General features: G+C 37.2%; 1 protein-coding gene across 2 annotated transcripts in view; it reads left to right on the top strand.

Moving 5' to 3' along the window:
- The first annotated feature begins 4,238 nt into the window (after window positions 1-4,238).
- HBS1L (HBS1 like translational GTPase) overlaps window positions 4,239-18,954 on the top strand; it is a 57,199-nt gene continuing 42,483 nt past the window's right edge. Inside the window, exons 1-5 of one of the 2 annotated variants that reach the window (XM_054061491.1) lie at window positions 4,239-4,394; window positions 7,912-7,977; window positions 9,863-10,000; window positions 12,238-12,432; window positions 13,111-13,285. In XM_054061491.1, the coding sequence (XP_053917466.1) occupies window positions 4,352-4,394; window positions 7,912-7,977; window positions 9,863-10,000; window positions 12,238-12,432; window positions 13,111-13,285 (617 nt within the window). In that variant the 5' untranslated portion in view covers window positions 4,239-4,351. The remainder of the gene's footprint in view (window positions 4,395-7,911; window positions 7,978-9,862; window positions 10,001-12,237; window positions 12,433-13,110; window positions 13,286-18,954) is intronic. The other variant, XM_054061492.1, reaches the window with a different exon arrangement.

Here is an 18,954-nt window from a genome sequence, read left to right as displayed (position 1 = left end):
CTTTCCAACTCCTAAATCAGCTCCTGATCTACATGGTGCCATTTTAAACAAAAACACACATGTATTTATTGGCTGCAGTTCTTTTGACCTAGCCAGATTATTTATCAGCTGGAAAAGTGCTTAGTGACATCGATAATATCTATATTTTACAACTTAACACCCACACTGCATAGTGTGGTATAACATCTGGAATTACATTGTTTTTTTCCAGATCATGTCTTGCTTACTTTTGGTTTAAAAGGTACCAATATTGGAATAGACGGCATTTTTTTCTTTTAAATGAGAACTTTAAAACTACTAACAAGCTGGATAACTTCACTTTAAGAAGACTTTATGCTTAGCTAAAATAAATTATTAAATATTTTATTAATTGATTTGTACTGTTACAAAAAAAAAAATGCTGGGATTACCCAGGATACTACTGGAAAAAAATGGATTACCTCCATTGAGACCAGTGGTCTTAGTTCACTTCTTAATGAACTGAACACTCCTTAAAGTAATATATAATCTCTGTGGGCACGAAGGAAATGAATGCTCATAGTATTCACCAGAGGTGACCTGGTTAGTCATTTCTCAGTCAGAGCAACTGGATGATGAGGTTCCCTGATGATGCTTTAAGGGCTGCTGAAGGAGTAATGTTTAATTATAGACTGCTTTGCTATGAGATGAAAATGTTTCATGACTCTTGCATTCACTTACAAATAGCACTAACTGAGGTACAGCTAGGGCTTGAGGACTAAAGCATAGTCCTTAGTTAAGGAAAGGCAAGGAATGATTGCAGTGTACTTATGACTCTTTGAAAATACTGCTGTAATATGGAATAATTGCATTTCTGCATGAAATTGTTGTTCTTGGTTGTTTTGGTTTTTGTGGTTATTTTTTTCCCCTCATGTCTTCATATGATACAACCTACTACACTTTAAATGAACTAAAATGGCAGCCTTCCAAGTTCACTGTTCATGCCATGGTAAGACTACATAATGTATCATCTCCTGCACTGGGCCCAAATCATCTTTATATTTTTACAACTACTATTTATTTTCTTCTTTTAAATACCAATTTTGAAATCTTGAAACCAATGTTACATTTGAATATCAACCAAATGAAATGTGTATGACACCTGTGGAGGCCACAGTCACTGAAAATCAAGAGTGGTAACATAATAAATGTGAAAACAAAATTCAAAAAAGAAAAAATGATTACTTGATAAGCAGCTGGTAATTTGTGTAAAAAGCATGAATAGGAAGGATAAAAAAATCTTTGCAATAGGATGGTCAGTTTGAAATGAGAAATATCCCACTCAAAAGAGAAAAAATACTACATTTACATTTAACAGAGCACTTAACATTTGAAAAATGCATGAAAAAAAGTAATTTTGAGGGCTGAAAAAAGTGTCACTTCCAAGGTAAAGTTGGAAGGCAGACTGGCAGGATGCTGTGAGAGTTGTAGTACTACAGTGTCTTAAGTTACCTCACTAAAGGCTCAGCATATGCTGGACTCAGGTTTTGAATTTAGAAATGTGTCACTCTGGCTGTGCAATATTAAATCATCAGCAATTCTTCACTTTTGTATCTTTGACCCATATCAAGAGATTGAGACAGATGATATTAACACAATTTTTGTCAAACCTCTGCTATAGAGGACATCTGGGACACTAAAGGTAAGCAAGACGCCAACATTAATTAGAAATCTTTGTTTCCAATTCTATTTTAATCTCAGAACCATATGAAAGATATTATATAGACACTAAGTTTGAGCAGCTGCATGTGCTGTTCTGTACAAATGAGTTAGAAATATGCAAATAGCATAAGGAAACAATCTCCACATTTGCATACAATTTGTATACGAACACAAACTTTGGCTTATGTTTAACAAAACCTGCCTCCAGTGGTGACTGGGAAGGATGTGAAGTCTCAGATAGTGGCAGTTTGGGCTTGTGGGCCAGGATGAGACAATAGTTCGGCGGCAGTTATAAAACCAAGGCCTGTGTGTTTGTAGGAATTTGTACTTAGTGGGATATCAATGGATACCTGGGGCATGCAGGTGGCTGGAAAAGACTGGATTGTCAAGACCACATAAAAATATGGTAAATAAAACATTAAAGTTCTTGAAGATGGAGACATCGGACTTGAGAAATATTAATGGGATCTTTCACCTAGCAGCTCCTGAGCATGTAGATCAATTCAGGCATCTGTGGAACAGCTGGGTTGGAGGATACAGAAGCAGTCAAGTCTGTCAGAGCTGGAGCTTAGCAGGAAGCATGGGTAGCACCTGTGAACAGGGATCTCTTTCCCATCTCCCTCTGCCACCAAAACGTACAGTCGTCTTTGCTTGCCTTTCTCTCTCTGACTGAAGCAAGAGGAGTAGCTGCAGGGATGTTCCTTGATTACCTGACCCCTTGGCAATGCAACAGCACTTGCAGGCTGAAATATGGGTTTCGATGGTGCCCCGAGTGACCCAATGAAGTAAAATAAAGACCTCCACGAAGCCTAATGCTTTGACATTTTACTGCTTAACACTGGCCAGTAGCAATGCCAGTTAATACAGTTTACATTTACCTGTAGCCAGCTTGTTGAATCCCGGCCACTAGTCAGTTACTAGACTGTAACAACTAATGGTCACCAACAAGCCAGGTCAATTCCTGGAACTGGAAAAAAACGTAGTTAATTTCAAAGCCTTTTGAATTCTGCTCCTGTGGTGGTGCACAAACATGGAAACTGTTTTTTGAGAGTGGGTTTAAATCAGCATACTCTTCAGTGATCTTAGGACAACTCAGAATGCAATTCTGGCATCGCTGGTAACAGCAGTTATCCTTGAATGGTCTTAAACATGCCTGCTCACATACCTGGACATACCTGGCTGCAGCAGTTTATCACATTTTCAGTGTGAGGCATGAATAATGATGTAGCAATTAGAGTTACACATTGCCAAGACTGCACCCAACTGTGGGATCAAACTCAGAGAACCACAGAATGCCAGGTTGAAAGGGACCTCAGGGATCATCTCGTCCAACCTTCTCAGTGATATATAGTTTAAATGAGATGGCCTAGAACCCCCGTCAAGCTAAGCCAACTACCACTTCCCTGGGCAAATTACTCTGAAGGAAGAGATTATTTGTAATAAATTACTAACCTATTATATGTTTGAATATTATGCGTAGTGTTTGTAATTTTAGAACTAAAATATAGGATTAGCTTGAATAATAACTTTTAGCTAGCCTGTGCCTGGATACTTACGCTTACATGAGGAATTTTAACAAGACTGCAGCTCGAAAGAATGCGAAAGAATGTGATTGTATCTAATTAAGCCAGATAACAAGGACTAGTGTAATGATAAGAGTAAGAAGGACCAGACACAATCTTGACAAGGTGCCCAAGGAGTCTAAGAGCATGCGCAAGAAGGAGAGTTGAAAAGTTCACCGTGAAGAAGACTGTGAGACTTCCTCCAAAAGCCCCCAGCCCAAGACGCCCAGAGGGCAGAGCTCTACACCAGGGGAGGAAACTTACATAAATAAATTTCAGGAACTGATTATCATAGACACACGTGTCCCAGGAAAAGTGATGAATATGTATGCTTTGACTGTATGTAGCCTTTATGAATTGTGCTAGAAGTCGCACACACATTAGGTGGAGCAATCCCCTGCCTGCCTGATGTTGTAATAAAGGATACTTCACTTAATTATCAAATTGGGATCTATTATTGAGTCTGGCTTTTCACAGCATCAACTCCCAATATTTAACTGCCCTCATGGTGAAAAATTTCCTTCTGGAATCCAACCAGAATCCCCCTAAGAGCAACTTACACCCACTACCCCATGTCTTTTCCATGTGACTCCTGGTGGTGAGGCACTGGCACAGGTTGCCCAGGGAAGTTGTGGCTGCCCCACCCCTGGAGGTGTTCAAGGCCAGGTCAGATGGGGCCTTGGGCAGCCTGATCCAGTGGGAGGTGTCCCTGCCCATGGCAAGCGGTTGGAACTGGATGGGCTTTGAGGTCACTTCCAACCCAAACCATTCTATGATTCTATGATGTTTAAGGTCCTCTCCAACCAAACCCTTCTCTGATTCCCCACGGCGGATGCCAGCACCCTCACAACAGCCTCCCCGCCGGTGTCTGGCTGCACCATCCGCCCCCTCGACGCCCCCGGAGCCGCCAGCGAGCGACACGAGTACCTCCGCAGCCCCGCCTCGCACCCCCCGCTGACGTGACCCCCAGGCGAGGGAGCATGCGCGGCCGCGCGAGGCGGCCGGAAGTACGCTCCGCGCGCCTGCTCCGGGGAGTTCCGCCGGACATCAACATGGCGCCCTAGAGCCCCGCCGCACCAGTGCCACCGCGGGCGAGTGACGCCGCCATCATGTCCCGCCACAGGAACGTCCGAGGCTATAACTACGACGAAGGTAGTGGCGCGCAGGACCCGGCAGCAGAGCAGCGGGGTCCGCTCCTGGGGTTGCTCCGGACGCCCCTCCGCCGGCGTCTTCGCGCCCCTGCCTTCCCGCAGGCGCGGGGGTGGGGGGGCCCGCCTAGGGCGGTGCGAGGGGAGACGCAGTGCCTCCCGCCCCCTTCTTCTCTCTGCGGGGGTGGGCGGGGGCTCCCCACAGGCCTCGCCTCCCTCCGCCCGTTTCTGGCTGCTGCTGCCCCTTGGGGCAGCGTCCCGGCAGCTTCCCTGCGGAGTAGGCCGGGCCGAGGGAGGGTTTCCCTGCCTTGGCTTAAGCTGCTGAAGTTAACCGCTTTTCAGGAGTATCTTGGAAAGCCAGCCTCGATAGAACTGAACATGCTGTCTGAAGCTGAAGACGCTGTGAAAAAGCGCAGAATGTTATCCAATATTATCACCATAATCAGAAATAAGACCGAAATTCGAGTTCTGCCATTTGCAGTCCAAAATGGCAGTGTTGAATTGAGGTGGTATTTGTGGCGGAGGCGGAGTCCCCCTAAATCTTATTAACTGTTTGAATTAAAGCTTGTGTTGGTAGGTGGTCTGTTTCTTGTCTGAGATGCTCAGTGTTAATGTAACTTGTATGGGAAAGCAGGGATCCCTTCTGAGGGAAGGAAAAAGGAGTTCTGAAGCACTTGTAAAGAAGTAGTGAGGAAGGTGCTAATCTCCTCCCAATAAACAGGTGAGAGGATGAGAGTAAATGGCCTCAAACTGCACCAGGGGAGGGTTAGATTTGGTATTATTAAAAAATTCTTCGCTGAAAGAGTTGTGAAGCACTGAAAGAGGCTGCCCAGGGAAGTGATGGAGGGATTTAAAAAAAGTGTAGACGTGGCATTTTGAGACATGGTTTAGCAAGCACGATGGTGTTGGGCTGGATGATCTTAGAGGTCTTTACCAACCTTAATGATTCTATGATTCTAAGTATTAACGATTCTAAGTATGGTTTTGCAAACACTTGGTTGCATAAACGTGCTGATAGAAACTGAGTAGATTGTTGCTGAGTTAAATACTGTATTCCTTTAATTATTCTTTTGTAGCTTTTCTATATGCTTCTGTTTCTTGCATCAATAGATTTTTATTGACTTTTTTTAAATATGACATAAGTGTTTTGAAACATAAATGAAGATGTACAGCAAACTAGTCTCATTTTAAGCCTTCTTAACCTTGTAAAGCTTAAAAGCTTGTATACTCGGTCTCAGTCTAGCAAATTGTTGGTGTTCAGCCATAATACTAGATCATACAGCCATTCGTTGTAGAAGGAACGTAGTTCTTATAGATGGAGTTGAGCATCCAGGAAGAACCTGTTTTTCAAACACCTTTCTGTCATACAGAATCATTGAGGTTGGAAAAGACTTCTAAGATAATTGACTCTAAGCATGTATCTTAAGCTTGCATGGAATGAACAAACTCCTATCTAAGAGCTTGTCTGCACTGCTGCTTTCTTTGTGCCCTGTCCCATTAACTTAGGCAAATTATAAATTGCACACTTCTTTTTCCTCAATTTTTTTTCTTTTTTTTGTGTTGCCTTGGGCTGTGGGAAAAATGGACACACTTCAGTTGATACTGATGTATTAAAGACCCTTTATTATGGGAGCAGCTTTTTTTTGCCTCTCTTTGTGAGATTATATGCAAAAACTGCAAGTACTTCTGCCTGCCTCGGGTCTTTTGCTGTTTAGTGGAGAGATGCAATGTGTGTATCTAGTATAGTAGCACAACTTGGGTTCTGCACTGTGATCTTGGAATTTTTGGAGAAGTCATGTAAATCCACATGTGCCACCACATCTGTGTGGCCTACCTTGCAAGTTTTATCAGGGCAAGTTTATCTAACGTAGGCAAAATCTTGAACTGGATGGGTTTTTTTCCTGCTTGATTCTTTCATTCTCTAGAGATTTACTTCATCACAGGTTCCTTGAAATACTGTTTTCCACTGAATCTCTGTGAAGTTTGGTGACCAACCTGTAGAATTCATTTCAGTGTTTGTACACTCATTAGGATCTCTTTTAATTGAGATTGTTGAGATGTATAGTAATTTGTGGTAGCCACCTAAGGCTTAAATTGCTATTGCTATTTGAAACTTTACTGTTGCATTACGCATTGGGTTTAATTAGAAGTATGTATATGTGTGGTCTTTATGCTTACAATATATACTACTTCCATAATTGCATACAATCATTTCTGCCCCAAATGAAGTATACTTTTGTGTCTTCTTTTTTTATTTAATATAGTGCCATATGTTCTTTTTATGCCACTTAAGATTTTGCAGAGCTTTGTCTGGCCCAATTATTTGTCTGCTTTCTAAAGTAAATATTTGCAATATTTTTTGGTCTCCTTTCCTAGGAAGGCTTCTGAGGCCTTAAGTCCTGTGGCCTTTATTTGACCTTGTTCTATTTCCACTCTCTCCTTTTTGAGGTATTGTGACCAGAACTGACTGTAATATTCTAGCTGAGAGCATGTTTGTGATACAGCTTTTGATACAATGGAATGCTTCTGTGGCTTTTATTCTGTTCTCTATAATTTCTGTCATTTTTAAATATTTGTTTTTATGGTCAGTGCAAACCAAGCCATTTTCACTGAACTGTGTTTTACTTAGTCTAGAAGTTAAACTAGTGTGGGATACGGAAGTGATTCAAGTAGTGCACACTGACAAGATATGTTAATTTTACTTGCTACTAACTGTGAATGTTCTCTTTGATACTCTCCAAGTATTGGCCAAACTACAAAAAGTGGTCTTGCCTTGAAAAAAAATTATAGCTCTTCTCTAGACTTTTTGTAGATTAATAGATTCTAACATGGAATCAGGAGACTGTGTGTTCTTTTCGACATGATCAGAAAGTAGTTAACAATATGTTCTTTTTTTAAAGGTGAACAATAAAAACAAGGCTGTAATATGTTTTCTTTATGCAGTGATATTTAGTTTCCAAAGTAGCTTCCTGGGTCTTTCACTAAACTTTTCATACACTTGTGCCAGCCCTTTTAGCTATTGCTTTTGCTTGGCATTTTTTTCTGAAAATTATAGTGGATTATAGAGTAAAGTTTACTTTGATTTTCTTGTTTCATGTTGAGAGAGAAATGAATCTTTCATGCTTCAAATTCTGAGCCTTTTATAGATGGATCAGTATTTGTTTGTTGTATACTAGTTCTGTGGTCTGTTAAGTTGATATCAGAGTGCATTTTTTTTTTTAACCTGTTGGCTACTTTTTTGTCTCACTCTTAAAACAACAAACAACATATGTTGTTTGTGAAACTGCCAAGTATATTCAATGACATCTTTAAAAATATTTTATTACTTATTTCGTGAATTTCATCGTTACTTCGTGAAAATTGCAATTTTATTTTCAAGCTTTACATAATACTAGGATATTTTTTTGGGTGTTAATTTACTTTCTCTTTGTGTTTCCTGATAATTGATTCCTGATGCCTTTTTTTATTATATTAAGTGTCTAGAAACTGTGCAGACTAATCTTACTATTTCTGCCCCATAGATTTTGAAGATGATGATGTGTATGGCCAGTCGGTAGAAGATGAGTATTGCATTTCTCCTTCAACAGGTTAGTTTGAATGATTACATATAAGTTGATATTCATTTGTAGAATAAAACAATATTTAAAAGCTAAAAGTGCCTAGTGGCCATAATCCTGTTTAAGTCAGGTGGCGTTAGGTGTTATACTTCTGGAATTCACATTTGACAACTGAACACATCTTCGGTCAGACAAGTTTGTTATCTTGGATGGTCAGAATGTACTTGAGAATGTAAAAATGAGGTTTATGGGAATGTGTTGATAGTCTTGAAAGATTTGTTATCTTTTAGAATTGTTTGTAAGATCCAGCTGAGCTTAACAGTTGCGATTCTACACTTGGCAGTTGATGTCTTTTACACAATGTTGAGTAAATGTCAGGTAGGAAATTTTACTATGGGATGCAGCACTGATCCTCACTGGCGTCTGTTCTCATGCAAGATCATGAGGAGCTAATAAGCCTTCTGTCATTTGTAATGTTACAAAGGAGGTATAAAAGTGATGCTGTTTGCACAGGTAAGACTTAATTGGAGTGGCTTAGAGCAGCTGAATTCACCTTGACTGTAGAACCATTAGTTTGTGTTCTCTAGTCAAATCTCTGGCAAGATTATCAGTTCAGGGCTTCCCCAGATTTGCTGATAGTGTTTCTAGAGCTGAAAATAGTATGTCTGATGTTGGTGTGAAGCTGTGCTACTAGACTGGATCTAAATCCACTACAACTGTGATGTAGTTTGTGACCTCTGGCCACAGGTACTTGAGTTAATTAGGTCGTTAAAAATCTGTTCCTCTGTCATCCTGTTGATTTTAGATAAGCAAATCAGTCTAGGTGTGTATTTTTATTACTTGTATCCATATTCCCTGATCTAAATTCAGATTGTCTTGCATTCATTTTCTAAGTTTAATTAGTAGAATTTTTCTGACCTTTTCTAAGAATTAAGGTAGCCTTGTATTTTGTGATGAAAATGTCTAATGTGTTTACTTTTTATTGAAGTATAAACTGCTAAATTGTAAAACTAATAATTGTTTATGCACAGTAATTTTCCTAAGAATTCTTTTTACATGAGCTGCATTTATAAAATAACCTGATCTGGGTTGTATAGCAATCTTTTAATAGTTTCTTCAGTTATGGTGATTGAGTATGGAAATGGTATACATTTGGGAAACAGTTGCTAAGGCTATACTACTTAACTTCTGTATATACATATACTTTGAGTATGTATTTCAGAGCTGGGGAGAATATTACATAAGTATATTTGTTTACATTATATGTTCCTGAGAATATATAATGATTGGCACTCATGTTCAGCGTTTTATCTGTGTATGCATTAATGTGCTGCTAAATTAGAGTGGAGTTATGCACTTGTTTATTATGTATATTCATTTTAATTCATAATCTGTAGTTCTAATGAAATTTTAAAAAGAGGAGAATGTGTTCCTACTTCATTAAATTGTTATAGGTAGTTTGACAGGGCCGTACTGTGAAAGCAATGTTATTTTTGTGGTATTTTTTTTTTATTTGTGATTGAGGCAAAAAAAGAAAAATAATTGTGGAGTAACATTCTGAAGACATCAGGCCGTAGATGGTAATTCAGTAGAGAAAATTTTTCAAACCTGGAGTATATTCTTTCATTTGAATACTGCACTGTGCAGAATTGTTGCATTACATGCATACAAGGATATTGCCCAGACTGTGGCTTCACTGTAATGACAACTTATTGAATATATATTCACGCATGAAGTGCTGCATGCTCTGTACAGTCTTCAGGTAGTAGTCAAATAGTATTGCCCCATCCCCTCCCAAAACCACTGCAACAGGTCAGCGTCCTAACCTTCTTTCCCTTTAGAGATGTTTTGGTTTTAAAGGAGGAAAAACTATTTAACTTCTTTTTAAAACTTTCTTTTTTTTTACCTAATGTAGCAGCTCAATTTATCTACTCCAGACGAGACAAACCAGCAACACTTGCTGAGCCGTTAGAAGAAGAATATGGCTATGAAGATACAGATGAGAGTGCTGATTATTTTACATCCAATCATCAGTTGACTGAAGTTGATAGAGGTAATTATGAAAAATAAATAATTCTCGGAACAATCCCTTTTATAAATTAAAGGCTTGCTAAAATAGTCATATTAGTGTTTGCAACTTAACTGATACTGCTCATTTTGTAATCTTGTGGAACAACACCCTTCATGACCATAGCTTCCGTGGTGATTCTTCAAGTTCATAACTACCTTTTGTATACTACTTGTAACTTGGTTGCATACGTTGAAATGGGTTCATAGTTTCTTATTAGAAGTAATGAGATTTCATATGAAATTCAGGCATAAGAGCAGCTGTACTACATCAGGCCAAGATCCATTTTGTTCAAGGTCTTGACTCTGCAAATGAATGCTTAGGGAAGAGTATCAGAGTATTTGTATAATGATCTTTTGCTTGTATTGCGTTCCAAATTATGGCAATTAGCAGTATTTGAGAGGCTTTTAAAGTCATGCATTTCTTTGAATCTGTAGTTAGTGTCTTTACATACCTGTATCCTCAACAAATCTTTTTTTACTCTGTTTTGAATTCATTAGACTCTGGTTTCCATTCAGTCCTGCAGCTGTGAATTCCATGTTACAAGCAGAGTTCTGAGCTGAGTGGTTGGGGGAAAAAGTACTTGCTTTTTTTTTTTAAAACTTACTGCCTGATTGCTTACTTTATATGCTTTGTGAAAAAGATTCATGAGTCTTTTTTCCACAAGTATTTAAAGTTAAGTTAGTTTTTAATGTTCTGGAAATAAGGTTTATTTTTAAAATGTCGATAAGCTCAGAGTGAACTATGTTGGTGAATGACTAGACAATAAAATATACAAATGAAATTTGGTATTTAAAACAAGTACAGAAAATTCAGAAACGATAGAGTAGAAACAGCCTAGATTCCATGTCAAGCGAATCAGTAGCTATTGTGCTAATGCATATGAGTAAATATGGTAACTTGGGGTATAATATACATGTTTTTACAGCTGGCAGTAATGCTGTAGAGGACAACTTGAAAGAATTGGCTTTTATGTGGATACCCTGGATTTTCAGAATGCTTTTTACAGATTCAGTCAGTTAAGAATTGCTATTTGAACAAGAAGGAAAGTGATATTCTGCACTAAAAATGGTGGGAAAGAAAGTTAGAAATAACCATTTCTACTGTGAAAACAGCAGTGGTTCCACGAGACCTGCTGTATTTGGTATATAGAGTACCATGTTGGCATTAATACTAAGTTATGGATCACAGTCATTCTGGTTGCAAAGAGTTTGGCAAGACTCTCCTTGTTGAGCGCTGGATGATAAAATAGCCAACCAGCACATTGTGCAGGTCTCTGTCTGTCGGTACTTGTTTTGCAGAGCAAATTTCTGGGGAACATTGACCTGCTATTTGGGTATTTGATTTAGAGGTGCTAATTTAAAGTAATGTTGAGAAAGTTGGAATTATGTGGTGTTGAATTACCTTAGGAAAGTTGTTTAAACATTACCATCTTTGAGGAGGTGTTCAAATAAAGAACCTGTAGTTGTCTTCCTTTTGCTCAGTTCCTGCTTTCTAAAATCTGAACTGGCAGAAGCTGTAATATTCATGAAAATTTTCTTCAGTTCTCTTGTATGTGTTTGTCAAATAGTTGTTACTTCCACTTACTGCCAGTGAGTGGCATTGTGGGGAATTTTAAGTCTTGTATTGTGCAGCAAGTCAAGAAACTTATTTTGGTCAAGGCTTATACTAGTTGTAGAAATATACTCCAAAGAAAATTGATTTTATCAGCGAAAAATGTATTACAGTTTTAGGAAAAGCAAAGATTGCAGGTAGTCTCAAACCTGACATGTTGATCTGGAGTTTTCAGTTCTTAAGCCTGAGGCCCCTGAAAATACTGCTTTGCTTTGGGGTGTTAATTATAGCATCTGTAAATAGTTAAAATGTGCTGTTCAATGGGATTCTGTATTGACTTACTCAATTACTTTAGATATTTTTAAGGCAATTATTTGTATTTGTTCTCTGCAGTGAAGTTAGTTAATTTTACAACATTGAAGTATTTCAGTATTGAGACCTCATAAACTAATAAATAGTAGTCAGTGGTGTGTTCTTTATAGCAATATCTGAACTTAGTCAAATATAAGTTTATCATGGCAATAAGTGAGATTAAAATTAATTCTAAAGTTTTTCTCTTTTACTGTGATATATTCTCCTGTTTCTGTTAATCAGATGTGTGGTGGTAGTGGTTAGGCCGCTTAAGATGTTTTATTGTGCGGTTTATAACAGTAATATGTCTCTTTTAGCCCGTCTTAATTCATGCCTTGATCAAATGAGAGAAGTTCTGGCGGAGTCTGTACCAGAGCAAACAATGGTGGAAGCACTACTGGATAGTAAATTTGATGTACAGAAGGCTTTGGATCGTGTGTTTTCACAAGGCAGTAAGCAAAATGTGAAGACCAAGAATGAGGATGCTGTGATTGTAGGAAAAACGAAAAAAGGTATACTTCTATTTAATTGTTTATGTTCAAGGTGATAAGTTTCTATGTACAGTTTAATTTTGACTTTACAAGCTGTGAAGGTGCTTGTTATTGCATAGTCATTTATTAGAAAATTAAAAAAGACCAACTTACTCTTCTATTTCCATGTTCTAAAAACAGTTAAAGGAAACGGTAGCTTTTCTTGAGCTAGAAGTCAAAATAAAACCTTAGTGTCAGCTTAAATTCAAACTGCAAACATCTGCAGTTCACAGTAAATTTCTGATTTCTAATATATGACTTATCTGAATGAATACATGTCCTAAAAGTGGGACATAGTCTTTTAAGTTTTATGCACATTATGCACATTATTTGTTTTGTGGACTGTTGTCTCCCACCCCCAATACCAACACCTTCCTTTTTTGGTAGCGCCAAAGCAGTAACTTTCTTATTTTGATTTATGCTTAAATTTTCATAATCTTTACTAGCATTCTTTGCTGATTTTTAAAGTTTCTTAGGTATTTCAGTATATGTCGATGATTTGATTGTACAACACTGCGTATCTTTGGAAAACACTTAGTAATTAAGTGCCTTTTCATGTTTCTTCTTGTTTTTTTTTGTGGCTGCTGTCAACTTTAAAAAAATTGGATATTTCGTTGTGACTGCACTTCCATCTGAAATTATTGGCTATTGTAAGGTAAGGAGACTTACTTTGTTGTCCAGAAATGTGTATTGATACAGACAGTTTCTCTTGTGCAGTAGGAAATGTTGCTGACAACACCAGCAAACCTGAGATTGGAAACTTGACAGCCGAAAGTGGTTCAGCTTGTTATTCTTTAATTACAAATGACAAAATGCTCCTTAATGCTGAAAAATCCAACCTACCTTCACCTGAAAGGAAAGAATTGAAACCCTCTTCACTTGTTTTGTCATCTTCTTATAGTGATGATTTGTGTAAAGGATCATTTTGTGAACCTGTGAATCAACAGGCAGAGAATCAACTACCAGAAAGTGCTAATGCAGTAAGTTTGATTCCTGCTGGTGAAGATATTTACTTTAGCATAGGAAGTAGCTCATCTGGAAATTCTTCCTTTAAGAAGTTGGAAAGCAAAGAAACGCAGGACTTGAAATCCTTGCTGATGCAGAATGTGGTTTGTGATTCTCTGAATCCTGAAGACATTCCTCTTGTTTCCTCAAATACTTCTGATTGTAATAGTAATGCAGATTTTTACAGTTCTCCATGCTTAACAAATGCTTTAGGAAAATTGGCTTTTGATAATGAAGTCAGTCATACTGTAAATAGAAATAATGAACTTCGTGAACATTGTTCTTCACTTGTCCAAAGTATAAAACAAGAAAACCCCTCTTCAGGCATGGATGCTTTGCCAGTGTTAAGGTCTGGAAGTACATCATTGGCTGACTTGCTTCAGGAGCACCAGGAAAGCAATGCTAGCTACTGTTATTCTTTGGCTGATCTTTATACCCAGTCAACAGCAAGTCTCACTGATACGAAATTGGGAAACTCGCCATTATCACAACTAGTAAGTCAGCCCCAGACTTCAGGTGGGATGCCAGAGCTAGCAGGATCTTTGTCTTCTCTAGCCCTCTCTAAAGTTTCTCCACTAAAGGAGGTTGAGAATTTATCGCTCTCAGATTTAATAGCAGAGACGATGGAAATAGGTAAAACTCAACAGAATACAGAATTCCCTAAGCTGAATGTAACGGAATCAAGGGCCTGTAAAAGAACCAACATTGATTTAAGTGTCCTTGTAAGAAACACAGATGTATCTGCAGAACAGAATGTGGGAGGACGGTCAAACATCTTAAGCCCTGAAGCTAAACTTTTAAAGGAAAAACGAGGGAAATGTTCTGGTTTTGCCAAAACAAATAAAAGACCCCAAAGAGGGCTTAGTCCTAAGAGGCAGGATTTGTCCCTTTCATGGATGAAGGCATTGCGTGCAAGACCTTCAGCTTTTGCTTTAACCTTGTGTCTCCGTTATCCTCCAAAAGGTTATAAACGGCACACAATTGGTGTGCATAAAACTTTCCTGTACAATAGGCAAGTACAAGATGTAAAACCCAAAGAAACTGGTCCTATGGTTGCCATAACACCATTTGACTTCAAATCAGCATCTCCTGATGATATTGTGAAAGCTAGCCAAAAAAGAGCTTTTACAAGGAAGTAGTGGGGAAAAAAAAAAAAGGCAGGAAGCAGTGTTTATATCTTAGTATATGGAAAAAAGTAAGTATATAGGACCTATTTGTAATTCAGAACTGAATTGAAGTTTTTTTAATTGCTGTATTATACTTCTCACTGGTAGCAAATTTGTATGTGGACTTTTAAGCTGTTGCAGTGAATATATTTTTGCATAATTTTCACTGATAATTTAACATTTTTACCTTTTGCAAATTATTGAATTTTACAGAATCTCATACATGCAATATCTATAAACACCTTTAGACTTCTTGAAACATCTGGCTAGGTGTTGAAGATACAGTTCATTGGAAAGAACACCGAGTTATTTTTAATGTAATTTAGTTTTGCTATATGGTGTAATTGGGGAGCAGGAGCCTCAGTTTATATTATGACCGTTTTATTAAACGTTCTTAAAGTTAGGTTTTTCTGATAAGGTATGCTATTAAACTGCCAGTTTTGTAATTGGTATTTCTAGTCAATGTCATTGTTCTCTTCTGTCTTTATACTGATTACAGTATTACAGCAGAAGTACCTTTAGTTTTTAAAAGTCTCACTAACCTCAGGTTTTGACAGTTTTAGTTGTGGTAGGACATGTATATTTTTTAATAGGACCAAATTTGTAGGGGAGCAAGCAATTAAAATTCTGTGTCCCTTCTCCTCTCCATCAGCTGACAAACTGTGGTATTCAGAATTTTAAAACAGCTATTTTGTAGATGTTTACGTGTTGTGTGTGCTTAATGAGAAGTTTCACTAGGATTCTGTTTTTTTCTCAAGTCTTTCAGAAAAGTATTGAAATAACTCTTTCAACTGTAGCATAAGTGTCTTTGCTCAATGGACAAAAAAATCAGGCAAAGCATGAGTGCTGTTTGTGTCTGCCTCTTGTCTGTTTTGAAGAAAGCTTCCTTTAGTAATGGAAATATATTCCCTTCTACTGCTTGCACCCATTGGTGTTACTTTGAATATTTAGGCGGAAGATCAGAATCAGGACATTCTGGACCTATTATTTTAGCTGCTAATTGCCAGATTTTGATGCCCCTGTTAGTCACATTAGTAACTGCATGTTTCAGCTTTCCTTTTAGTACATGTTACTTTAATATATTTCCAGTGTCAATGTCAGTGTTTTGGATCCAGAACAGCAATAAGCGGAGTAAAGGTACTGCTGCAACTAGAAAACTGTTTGTTCATATACTGCCATACACTTGTTCATGCTAAACTTGGCAGCTAGTATGGAACAGTAGATAAAAATTCTATCTAGTTTTAATCTGATTTTTGTTGAGCCTGTCAAAAAGGAGACATAAACCTTAGGTTAATCTTGACTTCAGGTTGCACTACAATTTTGTTTCTAAATAAAAATAAAACATGTTCCAGTGCTCTTAGGTACAAATTTGATGTTCTGTATATTTTGCTTGTTTGTTGAGTTGATGCTGTTGTCATTTAGGACTGCTAGCCGTGTGACCTCTGACCTTTTGAACAAAATCAATGTTTCTTACCCTTACTAATAAATATTTTATATAATGACAGTGCTGCAGCGTTTATGTTCTAGTTGATGTGTTAATGTAACCATCTGTGTCCTTACATATTTTGAGTGCCTTAAAACATTGAAGTGTAAATAATACAGTTCATTGTATGTGCTATGATCTGATTAAGTTCATGAGGAGGACCATAACTGATTTATTTCTTCAGAAGACTTCCTATAGAAGTTTCACTGATACTGCTTGTTTTATTAATTAATTTTAATAGCAAATTCTGCTTTTTAAACAATACAAAATGCTTTTCAGTGATCATTTTCTCTGTAGTTGGTCCAAATATTAGCTTCCCACTGCTTAAAAGGCCAAGTCTGGTTTTCCCACTGAGGCAAAATGTCTTGTGGTTTTGCTTTCTTATGTTCCAAATGCTCTTGAGGCCCTAAATAACGTGGAATGAGATTTCTACTACATGCAAGTTTTCAAAATTTTCATTTAATAGATTCATTTTTCTTTCAAAGTCTTTTCTCTTGTTGAACTTTTCATTTGTTTTGGTCTGTTTTCTCATTTCCCTGCGTGCTCTTTTTTTGTATAAAACTTCTTCGCATGTTGTAATAATTTTAGAGCCTGAATTGGACGTAACGCCTAAGTATGGCCTATAGGTTCCATTGGAAAGTACATACGAGTAGCAGGTGGCAGTGTAGTACTTGGAACTCAGTTTTGCCTTGGGTTTCGTGCAGATTAAAGTATGAACAAGTGTCTGAAGCCAAAGGGTATCAGCATTATGTGTTTATTGCAGATCTTACTGTGGGGTTGATATCTTAGTAAACAACTTTGGATCTTGTTAGGTAGCTAGATTTTTCGTATATACTTTTCCATTTCCAGTGTTATTAGTGATGTTGAAGAAGGAATACATGCTGTTCAGTGTATAGGGAGTGTGTGTGAGGGGGTTTCTTCAGTTTGCAATCCTGAATTCTGAAGTGAGCCTTGAATTAATACAAACCTGCAGGCTGAACACTGCAGAGGTGCCTAAGTGGTGGGTAAAGCTTAATTCCAGTTAATTTTCAGCAGAGATTATTTCCATGCTTGGAAAGTTTTACAGTTTTGGTTTCATAAACAAAAGGTAATGTGTTACTGTACTTGCTTTTTAAATGAAACAGGTATTTTAATAATTTCTTTATTGAGAACTGGGTTTGTGTCATTAGTGACAGGTTTAATTGTCTTAGAATACTGCATGATATTATGGTATATGGCATTTTTGTCTACGAAGTCTGTGTTTGGCCTTTGCAGTGAAATGTTTCTGCCTAATGAATTTAAGAATTCTTGTTAACTGAATCTATCTATTTTATGCTTAACTTGGTGGCCTTATTTTATTGATGTATGTATAAAATTCCTCCTCACCCCTCTTCCTCCTGCTTTGCAGCTAGTATGTATCTTTGTCGAAAATACGGGTAATTTTGTTATTTGTTTTGGAGTTCACAGATTAACATTGCAAAGTACTTGTGTCTGTGTTTGCATATAGACTTAAGGATAATATAAACTACATAGCCACATTACTTCTGGTATTCAGGCTATACTCCTAAGGTATTTTGTACATTAAATTCATTTTGTACATAGTTCTTAAGTGGCTGCTGAATATTTTCAATATAAAATTGCTTTGTAATTATTGCATTATGTACCTAAATAAATGCATATTCTAAAGGACTGACTTAATTACAATTCCTTGTTAAGTTACCTGATAGAAATAGAGTTATGATTAAATGTTCTATAATGATTGTATCTGTTGTGGAAATAGGCTCTAGTTCTTGTCTACGTTTGCATTGACATACTTCTTTCTATGGAACATTCCTTTGGAGAAAGTAAACCGGCATCTACTAGTGTGTCTTCAGATACCATATTGAGGCTTCAGTTTGCTGTTGGTTAGAAATGAACTTGTAAAGTGGGGTTTTTTAGATAATTTTGATCACATTTTTAAGCTGTATTTGTATCTTAAAAATGAAAGGATATTGGTGAAATAAGCAAAAAGAAAATATAAAGTTCGTTCTCGAGGTCTTTATTACAGTAGAAATTTGAGCTACTAAAACTAATTTCTTAAAATCAGCTTCTTAACATGTCTCTAAATACCTGTTACATTTTTGTCTTTTAGGTTTCCTTTTTGTAGCTGATTTCTGTCTGAATTGTTTTGGGAAACCAGGGCAAGTTGAAAGTCAGAGTGTGGGAAGGATAGGAAAATAACACCCCCCACTGGGTTATCTAATTGGGTAGAAATTATTGATGCTTTCTACCCTTTGGACTATGATTCAACATAATTATACTCAGTTGTTTAACTACAACAGAAATCACTTTTGTTTTGAGAAAAGTATAGAATGTTAGAAACATAAGCTTCAGGTTTAAAAATCCCCATGGGATTAAAACTTTATATACCTGCATTGTACTTTTATTCAGAAATAACCATATGAGTAATTTCGCATTGAACTGTTCAGACAGTTCTCAGGATCTTAAGCTTCAGAGGCAGAGAGCTACTTGAATTTTTGGAACTTGCATCATAATTTTTCAAATTCTTATTTCTCAGAGGTAGTCTTCACAATTTTGTGTTTTATTCTGTTTCCTCTAATTATATCATTCAAACAATGTTTTTCAGTAATCAAGACTTTCTGAAAATCTACACTTATGCAAAAAGTTAAAGAGCAACTACTACTGCAAAATTGAATAGCAACAAAAAATATTTGCACGAAGATAGGATATAGATTGCCTTTATGAAATTTATATCGTTTATTATGGTACTTTTATACAAGGGCAGTAGTTTAAAGTTACACATACCATCATTCACATCTCTTTCAAACCTAACGTACTCAACTGTACAGAGTTAAAGCGCTTTTGTATTAA

Source organism: Cuculus canorus, chromosome 3, assembly GCF_017976375.1.
Source record: "Cuculus canorus isolate bCucCan1 chromosome 3, bCucCan1.pri, whole genome shotgun sequence".
NCBI lineage: Eukaryota > Metazoa > Chordata > Aves > Cuculiformes > Cuculidae > Cuculus > Cuculus canorus.
The sequence above is the reverse complement of the archived record's forward strand: the minus strand, read 5'-3'. Positions and strand labels throughout refer to the sequence as shown.